This window comes from Biomphalaria glabrata, chromosome 9 (assembly GCF_947242115.1).
Source record: "Biomphalaria glabrata chromosome 9, xgBioGlab47.1, whole genome shotgun sequence".
In the NCBI taxonomy this organism is placed as follows: Eukaryota; Metazoa; Mollusca; class Gastropoda; family Planorbidae; genus Biomphalaria; species Biomphalaria glabrata.
Window position 1 is genome coordinate 3,329,698 of NC_074719.1, and position 14,279 is coordinate 3,343,976.

The window sequence follows — 14,279 nt, forward strand, 5'->3', positions numbered from 1 at the left end:
AGTTGTTTGTCTGTTTGGTCCTATTGTAAGACATGACTCACTGTCAAAAGTCATCCTTCAAGGTACAGTGGAAGGAGCACGAAGAATGGGTCAATGGCAAGTCAGTGTAAAGGAATGGACTGTTATCTCTCTTGATATCCTGCTAAGAACAGCTGCTAACCAGGAAATGTGGAGGGATTTGGTTATGTGTACCGTCACAGCACCTTGACGAAAGAGAGAACGTTAACACTAAATAAATAATTTGATATACCCTGCCTGGTGGTGTGGTACACGCTCTGGACTGTTGTTTTGATGGTCCTGGGTTTGAACTCTGCCTGCTGCCTTCCAGTTCTGCAGAATGTTTGGGCCAGGATGAAATGATTTTCTATCTGGAACGAACATCTGAAACAAAAAATTTACATTTAAAACAAACAAAGCCATGCAGGGTATCATCTCAACAAGAAGCCTTTTTATTATAACTCAAAATTCGAGTCTTCAATGGACCTCATTCACCAATCGTAAACAAACAACATTTTGCCAAGTGGTTCTCTATCTCTTCTATACAAATTACGATATAATTTTAATACACAGTTGCTGTCACGTGACAGTTTTTTTTTCGTTGTTTTATCAATATGATCACGTGACTAAATGTTGTTTGTTTACGATTGGTGAATGAGGTCCATTCACTTCCTCTTTCATCTGTAGTGCTTGTCTTTTTCTAACAAACTTCTGTAGTGTAACGTTCAGATGGCTGCTTCTCAAGCAACATGAATACTGCTGCTTCTTAAAAGCAAAAAGAGCTTTATTAAAGACGGAATCACTATATGTCAATACAATATGACCAAGACTTATTAGAGTTGATTTCATTAGAAAACTATATCATCAGTTGTTTTTTTTAGCTTAATTCATATATATTGTTGTAGCCCTGTTCCTCTCTGACTAACCATTTTTTCCCACGTGCAAAGTAGGGTGATTTTTTGTTTATGCTGCTGGGTGTAAATGACCTGGACTAGTGTGTAAATGTGTTAAGAAACTTTGGATTTCTTGATTGAGGATTGAGGATTGTTTTCTTTAGTGTGTGTTAGTGAATTGGGATATGTAAATTTGATTTGGAGATTGTGACATTATTTCTTTTTACCGGGGATATTGATTGATCATAGTTGGATTGTGCTTCTGCAATCAGAGAGATACCAGCGATCTGAGAATCGGGGAGTATATATATATATATATATGCAACTTTGGAGTAGACTAAAGAAAGTTAACTCACGATTGTCAGGTCGCCGATATCCTTCTGATTGCAGAAGAACAATTCACTATGAACAGTCAATACTCCAAGTAATAGAAATAATTTAACAGTTATAATAAAATGGTAAGTGGGGGGGGGGCGTTTACAACAATATATATATAATGGAACTTTTGACATTAAAAAAGTATGTAATGTTTTCCTTTGTTTAAATCTGCTTGGTCCTGTGATATGCTGTCCAGTATGTTGTACAGTTATCTAGTGTTCAAATCCTGCATGTTGCCTTCCCCTGCCATCCAGCAGGAGGTTTTGGCTAAGACTTAACAATCTTCTTCTCTGAAGGAAACTGAGAATTTACAAGTTAAAACATGACCTATATATTAATGTTTCTAATGTATATCAAAATCATTTATGAGCAGATCTGATGCCACCGGATATATTGACACTGTTTCGAACCAGACATTATCTTTCCTGCTTGATGAAGTGATCTGTTCAGGCACTGAGTCAAGTGTACTTGAGTGTAAACACAGAGCTGTCGGAGAGGACCTATGCCATGCCCTAGAAGCGGCAGGAGTTACTTGTAAACCAGGTCAATAAAAAAAAATCATGTCCATAATCATAATAAAACGTCTGGTAAAAGTATGTATTTATATATCTCTTGCTTGACTTAGTACATAGGTATCTTATCTTATATGATACAGACGTTACTTCAAAAAAGAAGATGATTACGTCCTACGCGTCATGCATCTAGTCATGCATATTAACCAATGACCTAAATTCAAGTCACTGGTTTTCCTGGCTAGCTCAGGCAACCCATTCCATGCTCTAATAGCACTAGGGAAGGAGGAGCTTTTGTACAAATTTGTCCTAGCATATGGGACGAGGAATTAAATAGAACCTTCAAACTATGATTAAGTTGACGGTAATAAGAACTACACAGCGGTCACATTTATTTGGATCATCATTATATCTTATGCATGATTTGTCACACCATTTTAAAATTGAAGAATGAGAAAACTTGAGTGCAATTTCTTTGAATGTTTAGAAGAGGGAGATAATTTCCCATATAACAGTATGACGCAGCCTAACTTTGAACATTAATTAGAATGACAATTTTCATTAGCATTTAGTCCTTAAAAGAGTCTGCATATAAACAGCAAAAGAGACCTAGAAACTAAAAAAGAATATCAGATTTATTATGATTGGTATTATGTTTTCAAAACCTGAGGAAAAAAGATGTATAAATTTGTTTTGTGAAAACATATTGAATAAAAGCTTGTTTAATTTCTATGATCCCCAGAGAATATATCTGTCTCTGTACGCCTAAGAGGTGGTGGCCATAGCAATGAAGGCGTTGTAGAAGTCAATTATAATGGAACTTGGGGTACAGTATGTGATGATGGCTGGACAAAGGAGAATGCACAAGTTGTCTGTCGCATGTTAGGTTACCAAGGGTTAGTTACTTTTCATATTTTATCTCACTTTCGGTCAGAGTGTTACAAGATCAGCTGTCGTCATTAAGAAGTACATAGAAGTCAAATTCATAAAGCGCTGGTTGTGAGTGTGTATGCGTTTCGTGTGTGAATGTTGTTCGAATTTCTCATCTATACTGTTATTGTACAGTATGTTATCAATTTTAGTCAAACTGCAGCAAAAGTTTTGGTCTCTTCTCTTGCTTATTCATCTGTCTCTTTCTGCGAGTCACCCTTGATCACATTCTGAAAGCCAGCCAACATCTGTTCTTGAAAGGTGATCAAGAGCTCTACCACATCGGGTTTGAGTTCAAAGAGGTACGTGTTCGGATCTTCCTCTTCATCCACCAGGGCTTGCCGGAGACGTTCTTTAAGAGTTTCATTGTTCCTTTCGTAGTACTTCAGTCCTCGCCGTTTCAGCTCTTGTTTCAGTTCTTTCAGATTCAGTTCATCTAGCAGTTTTACAGAAGCCATAGGAAATCCCACTTCTGACACCAGTGTTACGATCTCTCTCCTAATCAGGCCTTCTGTAAACACTGCTAAACACAACACAGCACATCTAACAGCAAATCTGTCATGTTACTAATATAATTTTACATCCTCCTGTGCTATTCTGCACATTGGATGGCAAGCTTTCTCCCAAAAGATCTCTCGCAAATGCTAAAATATAAAATATGTATGAGAAATCAAAGAATGTATTACCAAAAGATTTTGGCAAGAAAGACCCTTTTAATTTTATGGCTGTCACCCAGTAGTTTTGAATGACACTGGGTTCTTTTCTTGTATGCTTGTACTCACTGACTACTGACCAACCCTATAACTTAAGGACAGCTTAAACCATTATTTTGAAGAAATTGGGATGAAAATGTCTAATTTGTACAAATGAATCTTTAATAAAGTTGATTCAATTCCCTACAATTCTATATATTTATTATTTAAAATACTAAATTATATTTATAAACAATATTTCAAAGAGGTCACTAAAGATACATTTTAGCTCATTGATTATGCAAAAAAAATTCAAAACAGCATAACTTTTAAATTTTTAAAACTAATCTGTTCAGAATTAAAATACGAATAACGCAATTTTTCATTCCTGTTATGTATGTAAACTTAATTTTTAATTATCAGTATTTTGTAAAGCAAAATAAAAAGCACACCTTTCAGCCAATCACAAAGCACCTTACAAAACTGGCATTATTTACCTAAGCAAGCACATGGCCAATGTAAATCACTATTCACTAAGTTGACTTAAATCACTATTCACTAAGTTGACTTAAATCACTATTCACTACATTGACGTAAATCACTATTCACTACATTGACGTAAATCACTATTCACTACATTGACGTAAATCACTATTCACTACATTGACTTAAATCACTATTCACTACATTGACTTAAATCACTATTCACTACATTGACTTAAATCACTATTCACTACATTGACGTAAATCACTATTCACTAAATTGACAGTGCCATGAAATTTTCTAAATATGTCACAACTATGAGGTGACAGTTACTTTAGTCATGTTTTCATTCATTCCCAGGCAAGGATCAGAAGCTGTTTATGGATCAAGATTTGTCCAAAGTGCTAGTCTGCCTTTTCTTTTAGATGATGTCTGGTGCTCTGGTAGTGAACACAATCTACTAGAGTGTTACCACAAGCCATGGGGACAACACAACTGTGGCGATGGCGAATCAGCTGGTGTCGTTTGCCCTCCTGGTATCATTAAATTATTGAATATTTTGTGCAATCTACACTTATAAGATAATCCCATCTTATTTTACTGCTAAAAATCTGTATCTGTCTCTATGTTAACACTTGGCAACCTGACAAAATAGAGTGAAGACCTTTACAACTCAGATTCCTAATGGTGTTCATCTCATGCATGATATTCATATGTGGAGTGTACACAGCAGCACTTTCCTGAGGCTCCATCCCTCATAAAGATTGACCTCTCACAGGATGATGGCTTGAGCCAACAGTGTTAACTATCCTTGCCAGTTCATTTATAATTATAATATGCAGATATTCAGTTTAAAAACACTTCATTGAAATTGGGCATATGCATGAGTGATATTATTCCCCTTTCAGACCTTGCAATCTTTATGGCAGATGATGTTAAGGTAATCCGTTTCTTTGGCCAACGGTTTACGAGCAGGGTGTCATGTGGCCAGCACAACGACCAACCTTCTTTACTTTCCCAAACGAAAGTCATGTTCCCATTAGAGTTATAGAGACTCAGGGGCGCCCTAAAAATCCGAAAATTCAAAATCCTAGTCTTCACCAAGATTCGAACCCAGGACCCCAAGGTTCGGAAGCCAAGCGCTTAACCACTCAACCATCGCGCCCCACATGAGTGATATACATGTTGTTTATTTGAAACATAACTTTTGGAAAGTCAATGGTTGTTATTTGATAGTTCCTACAACTCATGTTATTCTTGATAAGTATTGGAAAAAAAAAAGAGTTCTTACCCATGGAACAAGAGGTGAATATATTTTCTGATTGTTTCATGTATAGATATGACATTATTTATCCTTTGATCTTTTGCAACTTGTGTGAAGTAAAGTTTCCTCTTTCAGACCTTGCAATCTATTGGGCAGATGGTGTGAAGGTCATCTGTTTTTGTAGCCCATGGTTAACAAGGGTGCCATGTTGCCAGTTTTCTCAAACTAAATGCAGGTACCCATTTAAGCTGGGTGCGCCCTAAAGATCCCAAAATTAAAATCCTAGTCTGGACCAGGATTCGAACCTGGGACCTCTTGGTTCGAAAGTCAAGCGCTTTACCACTCAGCCACTGGGTGTCCTAACTTGTGTGATTGAACTAACGTTATTTTCTTTGAAACTATTTCCATCAAAGAATGAAAATAAACTTGTCCCCAGCATTTTAATCTAGCCTTGTACATAATCTAGTTTTGTGCATATCTAGCCTTGTACATAATCTAATCTTGTACATGATCTAGTCTTGTACATAATCTAGTCTTGTACATAATCTAATCTTGTACATAATCTAGTCTTGTACATAATCTAGTCTTGTACATAATCTAATCTTGTACATGATCTAGTCTTGTACATAATCTAGTCTTGTACATAATCTAATCTTGTACATGATCTAGTCTTGTACATAATCTAGTCTTGTACATAATCTAGTCTTGTACATAATCTTGTCTTGTACATAATCTAATCTTGTACATAATCTAGTCTTGTACATAATCTAGTCTTGTACATAATCTAGTCTTGTACATAATCTAATCTTGTACATAATCTAGTCTTGTACATAATCTAATCTTGTACATAATCTAATCTTGTACATAATCTAATCTTGTACATGATCTAGTCTTGTACATAATCTAGTCTTGTACATAATCTAATCTTGTACATGATCTAGTCTTGTACATAATCTAGTCTTGTACATAATCTAGTCTTGTACATAATCTAGTCTTGTACATAATCTTGTCTTGTACATAATCTAATCTTGTACATAATCTAGTCTTGTACATAATCTAGTCTTGTACATAATCTAGTCTTGTACATAATCTAATCTTGTACATAATCTAGTCTTGTACATAATCTAATCTTGTACATAATCTAATCTTGTACATAATCTAATCTTGTACATAATCTAGTCTTGTACATAATCTAGTCTTGTACATAATCTAATCTTGTACATAATCTAGTCTTGTACATAATCTAATCTTGTACATAATCTAGTCTTGTAAACAATCTAGTCTTGTACATAATCTTGTCTTGTAAACAATCTAGTCTTGTACATAATCTTGTCTTGTAAACAATCTAGTCTTGTACATAATCTAGTCTTGTAAACAATCTAGTCTTGTACATTAATTAGACATTGCAACTCATTAGTTTTCCTGGCTGATTCAGGCAATCCTTGCTCAAATGGTACTTGACAGGAAGGAGCGCTTTTACGATTGTTCCATTATCTTATCTTATATAATACAGACTACTTCAACAAAAGAAGATTATTTGTGTTCATCTGGGTATCTTTTTAGTTTGAGTTTTGTATTTACAAGTTTCGTTGAGTGTTTTAATGTATTAGGTACTACTTAATTTGTTTATCTTCTGTCTTCCTTAAGTTTTTCTGTGTTTAGTGATTATACTTTTACTGTGACTGTAGTCAAATGACAATATTCGATAGTTATAAATCTAATTTCATACTTATTATTATTAAACTTTGATTTTTTTTCTCTGTGTTTTTTAAATATTCAAAATTGTTAAAAGATACCCGGTATAAAGGGAGCATGCTAAATTAAATGAAGGGAAATAACCATTATATTTTTATACTGTTACTAATTATCTGAATAAATTACTATGAAATGTTGTTTAATGCGTCAAAATACCTCAGCATCATGTGAGATTTTAGTTTGAGTCACAGTATTGATACCCTAATAAGAGAACCTTATTACTTTTTAATTTTTTTTTACATTCCAGGCTAATGTTACAATTATGAATTGTTATGTATTTTTCTTTTCTTATAATAGTTAATAACTATACATTTTTGTATATTTATTTTGGCAGGACCTTTAGATTTAGGTAAGACACTTATGTAATAAATTTAAAACATAAAATATATTTACTGAGGGTGTCTTGATGTTAATTTTTTTAGTTGCCCACTGATTACCACTAAATGGTTGTTGCCCTCTGATTACCACCAAATGGTTGTTGCCCACTGGTTACCACCAAATGGTTGTTGCCCACTGATTACCACCAAATTGTTGTTGCCCACTGGTTACCACCAAATTGTTGTTGCCCTCTGATTAACACCAAAATGTTGTTGCCCTCTGATTACCACCAAATTGTTGTTGCCCTCTGATTACCACCAAATTGTTGTTGCCCTCTGATTACCACCTAATTGTTGTTGCCCTCTGATTACCACCAAATTGTTGTTGCCCACTGGTTACCACCAAATTGTTGTTGCCCTCTGGTTACCACCAAATTGTTGTTGCCCTCTGATTACCACCAAATTGTTGTTGCCCTCTGATTACCACCAAATTGTTGTTGCCCACTAGTTACCACCAAATTGTTGTTGCCCTCTGGTTACCACCAAATTGTTGTTGCCCTCTGGTTACCACCAAATTGCTGTTGCCCTCTGATTACCACCAAATTGTTGTTGCCCTCTGATCACCACCAAATTGTTGTTGCCCTCTGATTACCACCAAATTGTTGTTGCCCACTGGTTACCACCAAATTGTTGTTGCCCTCTGGTTACCACCAAATTGTTGTTGCCCTCTGATTACCACCAAATTGTTGTTGCCCTCTGATTACCACCAAATTGTTGTTGCCCTATGGTTACAACTAAATGGTTTTTGCCCACTGGTTACCACAAAATTGTTGTTGCCCTCTGGTTACCACCAATTTGTTGTTGCCCTCTGGTTACAACTAAATTGTTGTTGCCCACTGGTTACCACCAAATTGTTGTTGCCCTCTGGTTACCACCAAATTGTTGTTGCCCTCTGATTACCACCAAATTGTTGTTGCCATCTGATTACCACCAAATTGTTGTTGCCCACTGGTTACAACTAAATGGTTTTTGCCCACTGGTTACCACCAAATTGTTGTTGCCCTCTGGTTACAACTAAATGGTTTTTGCCCACTGGTTACCACCAAATTGTTGTTGCCCTCTGGTTACCACCAAATTGTTGTTTCCCTCTGGTTACCACCAAATTGTTCTTGCCCTCTAGTTTTTTCCCACTGGTTACCATTAAATGGTTGTTGCCCTCTAGTTTTTGCCCTCTGGTTACCACCAAATTTTTTTTGCCTTCTATTTTTTGCCCACTGGTCACCATTAAATGGTTTTTGCCCTCTAGTTTTTGCCCACTGTTTACCACCGAATTGTTCTTGCCCTCTAGTTTTTGCCCACTGGTTACCATCAAATGGTTATTGCCGACTGGTTATCATCAAATTGTTCTTGCCCTCTGGTTACCACCAAATTGTTCTTGCCCTCTGGTTACCACCAAATGGTTGTTGCCTACTGGTTATTGCCCGTATTTTAAGTTGTATAAGGAAAGAAATATAGTTGATTCTCTTAGTTCTTTATCTTTGTGAATGATTTAATCAGTTTTACCTTTCAAAAAAAAGGAAACAGCTCAGTGGTACGTCTAGTCAATGGACGCAACGAATACGAAGGTATTGTAGAAATCTACCATAATCATTTGTGGACAACTCTTTGTGATGCAGGATGGAATGACAAAACTGCAAAAGTCATTTGTCACATGCTAGGATTTTCAAGGTAAACTTAGCTCAATTCTGTTTGACCTTTGTCCTTGTATTTCATAATTTATCATAATCATCTACACGTCTTCTCTTTAATCAGGGGATATGATAGGCTGAGTGGCCAAACACTTGGCTATTCAACTGAAAGGGTCTCGAGTTTAAATCTCATTGAAAACTGGGAATTCGAACTTTGGGATTTTTCGAGTTGATCCAACTGTATGGGTATCTAACGTACTACTTTTAACTCTTTCTCTCCTAACTGACGATACCAGCGTTAATTCCACCAGAATGTGGTAAATAATTACGGAGAGAAAGAGTTAAAGCTATTTGTATGAGGAGAAAATGAAAGAGGGAGGTAATAGATTAATTATTAGAGAGACATGCACAACTAAATTGGCGGATGGATACATGTAAAACGTCCTTGTCTACGGTTAATTTACAAGACAAGAGCTAAACATAGTCACAGGGGAGCAGAAGAAAGAGCTAAACATAGACACAGTGGAGCAGAAGGAAGAGCTAAACATAGTCATAGGGGAGCAGAAGGAAGAGCTAAAATAGTCATAGGGGAGCAGAAGGAAGAGCTAAACATAGTCATAGTGGAGCAGAAGAAAGAGCTAAACATAGTCACATGGGAGCAGAAGGAAGAGCTAAACATAGTCATAGGGGAGCAGAAGGAAGAGCTAAAATAGTCATAGGGGAGCAGAAGGAAGAGCTAAACATAGTCATAGGGGAGCAGAAGAAAGAGCTAAACATAGTCACATGGGAGCAGAAGGAAGAGCTAAACATAGTCATAGGGGAGCAGAAGAAAGAGCTAAACATAGTCACATGGGAGTAGAAGGAAGGGCTAAACATAGTCATAGGGGAAAAGCTAAACATAGTTACAGGGGAGCAGAAGAAAGAGCTAAACATAGTCACAGGGGAGCAGAAGAAAGAGCTAAACATAGTCACAGGGGAGCAGAAGGAAGAGCTAAACATAGTCATAGGGGAGCAGAAGAAAGAGCTAAATATAGTCACATGGGAGCAGAAGGAAGAGCTAAACATAGTCATAGGGGAGCAGAAGAAAGAGTTAAAAAAGAGACGATTGAAAGAGAAACGGAAGAGTAGAGCGAGTTAAAAAAAACAAAGAGGGGATTAAGATGTATACAAAATAAAAGAGAGAAATGAAACAAAGAGAAAAGTAAAATAAGAAAACAAATAGATATTTAGAAAAAAACATCGCGAGAGAGAAACAAATCTTAGAGTAAGAAACAAAGAAGAGAATGAAAGAGAAGAAACAAAGACATTAGTAAGAAAAGAAAGGAACAACGAGAAGATGAATGATAGAGAAACAAATATGAAAGTTAAAGTAAAAGAATAAACAAAATGTAGATTGAGAAAGAAATAAAATCGAGAGAGAGAGAAAGAATAGGAGGAGAGAAAGAGTGTCAGAAGAAATCCAGAAGTTGAAAGTCATCTTAAACATTCAAAACTCTGCTTGATAAACTGCAAACTCTGTTATAATATAAGTCTTATAAGATTTGTAATATATATATATCATGGGCGTAGCCAGAATTTTTTTTCGGGGAGGGTTTTGGCCCCCCCCCCGGGGAAAAAATTATATATATATATATATATGTGTGTGTGTGTGTGTGTGTGTACATAATTAATCTTTATTACATTTTGGCCCTTTCGGAAGACGTTTATTGTTTATTGTAGACTCCCCGCCCTTGCTAGCAAGGGGGTCTGGGGGAGTTCGCAGCGCTTCCCCAGCGCGGGGCGAAGCCCCGCCGCCGAGCACTATTTCTGGTATTGAAAGCCAACAAAATGCATATTCTGAGGTATCTACAGTGCATTATCTTGCTATTAAAAAGTTTTATTTCAAAAACCTAATGTGCTATTCTTACTGACTTAGACCCTCTCGCGCCGTTCGGCACATTTTCCGGCAAGCTGTTTCCGAAACTCTTATTTTGCATAATTAATTTTGTGTGAGAACATGTTCCGCAAAACCTCATGCGACGCTCTGTCACAACCTTACTAAGGATTCGACTCCCAGTTCGGCATATGATTTCTTTGATTTAGACCCGATCTCTATGACTGACTCCTAAAATCTGTCTTAGCCATCTTTGTTGAGACACAATTAATGATTTTCAATTTCGTCAGAAGACTATTCACACTTTATTAATGGAGCCCAAGCCACTGGTAGAAATTTGTAACCTTTCTTGACTACGCTCTTGGAATTACATGCCTGTATTTCGCTTTAGATTTTATATCGAAAAGGAAAGTTTTTTCGTCAAATCATCTGTTGAGGGGTTTTAAACTAAGAAATCTCTGGAGTTTTTTTGTTTTGTTTTTAATTCAAAACCCCATTTAGCTACGATCTTAGAATTTGGTGACTGTAGTTTGCTTTAAAATAATATTGAAGAGAGAGGTTTTCAACTCTAAACGCTCTGTATGGGAATTTTAAACTCAAAACCATCTGGAGGGGTTTTAAACTTTAAAGAAAAAGCCATCTGGAGGAGGGAGATTTAAACTCAAAACCCCTTTAACTACGCTCATAGATTTTATAGTGTGTAATTTGCTTTTTTTTTTATATATTGAAGAGGTACTTTTTAGCTTCAAACCCCAACTGGAGGGGGTGGGGGGTTTAAACTGAAAACCCCTTTGGCTACGCTCATAGAATTTTGAGTGTGTAATTTGCTTTTTGGAGGGGGGGGGGTTAAAATCAAAATCTTCCTTAACTGTGCTGTTGGATTTTGGGGATTGTTGTTTGCATTTTTTTTGTTTTGTTTTATAGAAGAGGGGGATTTAATTAACTGCAAAAACCTCTGGTAGGGGGTTTAAAATTCAAAACCCTCTGTAGGGATTTTTTAAACTCAAAGCCCCCTGGTAGAGGGATTTGTATCTCAAAACCCCCTGATAGGGTTTTTTAAAATCTCAAAACCCCCTGGTAGGGGGATTTAAACTCAAAACCCCCTGGTAGAGGGTTTTTAACTCAAAACTGCCTCGGCTGTGCTGTGGTAAGTGATGATTTAGTATTAAAATCTCACCTAAAATAAACAAAATGAAAGCAAAAATCAGTCACTTAATTCCGTCCCCCCCCCCCAGGGGGGGATTTCATTTCGGGGGGGGGGTTTGAACCCCAAGAACCCCCCCCTGGCTACGCCCATGATATATATATATATATATATATATATATATATATATATATATATATATATATATATATATATATATATATATATATATATATATACCCAAAGAAAATTGTTTAAACATTAATTTTCAACATACAATTTTTTTAAATTCTCCAAGATAAATCTCCAATAGGAGACTAAGTAAATTTCACCTCACAACTTGTTGCCTATTTTATTAAAAAAGACCTTTCAAAACCTCATGTAAAGAATCTTAAATTTAAAAAAAAAAATCCTGTTCCAAAGGTTCGGCGCTAAATTTGTAGAATCCTCCAGCGGAATGTTTCCGAAGGTTCAGAATGGCCTCTTCCAAGTGGAGTACGTGTCATGTGTTGGCAATGAAACAAATTTCGATGACTGTCGCCCTTCCTACAGGATTCCATATTCTTGTCAAAACAGGCAACAAGCTGGTGTTATGTGTGTGCCAGGTAAACTGTGACATTTCCTTTCAAATCAGTATATTTTGTCTTTAAAAAAAGGTAAACAAATATTAATTACTTTGCCTATATAGTTTAACCATGATTCCAAGGCCAGACTTATAACCCTTGTAGCTGATGGGATTAAAAATAGATTACTACATAATTGTCTAGTTTATACTGCAATAATTTATTACTAACATAATTGTCTAGTTTATACTGCAATAATTTATTACTAACATAATTGTCTAGTTTATACTGCAATAATTTATTACTAACATAATTGTCTAGTTTATACTGCAATAATGTATTACTAACATAATTGTCTAGTTTATACTGCAATAATTTATTACTAACATAATTGTCTAGTTTATACTGCAATAATTTATTACTAACATAATTGTCTAGTTTATACTGCAATAATGTATTACTAACATAATTGTCTAGTTTATACTGCAATAATGTATTACTAACATAATTGTCTAGTTTATACTGCAATAATTTATTACTAACATAATTGTCTAGTTTATACTGCAATAATTTATTACTAACATAATTGTCTAGTTTATACTGCAATAATGTATTACTAACATAATTGTCTAGTTTATACTGCAATAATGTATTACTAACATAATTGTCTAGTTTATACTGCAATAATGTATTACTAACATAATTGTCTAGTTTATACTGCAATAATTTATTACTAACATAATTGTCTAGTTTATACTGCAATAATTTATTACTAACATAATTGTCTAGTTTATACTGCAATAATTTATTACTAACATAATTGTCTAGTTTATACTGCAATAATTTATTACTAACATAATTGTCTAGTTTATACTGCAATAATTTATTACTAACATAATTGTCTAGTTTATACTGCAATAATTTATTACTAACATAATTGTCTAGTTTATACTGCAATAATTTATTACTAACATAATTGTCTAGTTTATACTGCAATAATTTATTACTAACATAATTGTCTAGTTTATACTGCAATAATTTATTACTAACATAATTGTCTAGTTTATACTGCAATAATTTATTACTAACATAATTGTCTAGTTTATACTGCAATAATTTATTACTAACATAATTGTCTAGTTTATACTGCAATAATTTATTACTAACATAATTGTCTAGTTTATACTGCAATAATTTATTACTAACATAATTGTCTAGTTTATACTGCAATAATTTATTACTAACATAATTGTCTAGTTTATACTGCAATATTTTTTAAACACTAAAATAGAATGTAATTTTTTTTTCTGTTGTTTTTTTGGTTGAAACACTTATTTTAAACTGTAGACATACAATTTTTTTCATTTTTACGGGACTTTGTAAGCGAAAATAAGATATATAACAATTTAACAAGCTGTGAAATATGTTTGAAGAAATAGAATGTATACACTTTGGAATGTTTTTCAAGATGGTCTCTAGTTAAAACCTGACAAGTGTTATTAGTTACCTTTCTACAGGACCATAGGTTAATAAATAATAATATTAGTTAAATGTATTTAAATTAATTTACAATATATGTCTGCAATATTTACACCAAAACATCTTGTTGTCAAAAAAGCATCGCCAACACGACCATCACGCCTTAATGTTGCATTAACATCCTGCTTTGCATGTTTTCCATGGTTCAGGTCAAACTTTGACGCACTCTGCCCCTGCAGCTGTAAGGAAAAGCCATGTCTAGTTTCCTTGATGACTGTCCCAGACTTGCTTAGTTCCTTTCGGGCAGTTC

The 14,279-nt window shown here is 34.9% G+C and overlaps 1 protein-coding gene across 3 annotated transcripts in view; it reads left to right on the top strand.

The window, feature by feature from the left end:
• LOC106072935 (uncharacterized) overlaps positions 1-14,279 on the top strand; it is a 67,719-nt gene that overhangs the window by 18,761 nt on the left and 34,679 nt on the right. For 2 of the 3 annotated variants that reach the window (XM_056040667.1, XM_056040665.1), the window contains exons 11-16: positions 1,642-1,811; positions 2,523-2,676; positions 4,247-4,422; positions 7,240-7,254; positions 8,800-8,950; positions 12,351-12,532. In XM_056040667.1, the coding sequence (XP_055896642.1) occupies positions 1,642-1,811; positions 2,523-2,676; positions 4,247-4,422; positions 7,240-7,254; positions 8,800-8,950; positions 12,351-12,532 (848 nt within the window). The remainder of the gene's footprint in view (positions 1-1,641; positions 1,812-2,522; positions 2,677-4,246; positions 4,423-7,239; positions 7,255-8,799; positions 8,951-12,350; positions 12,533-14,279) is intronic. The other variant, XM_056040666.1, reaches the window with a different exon arrangement.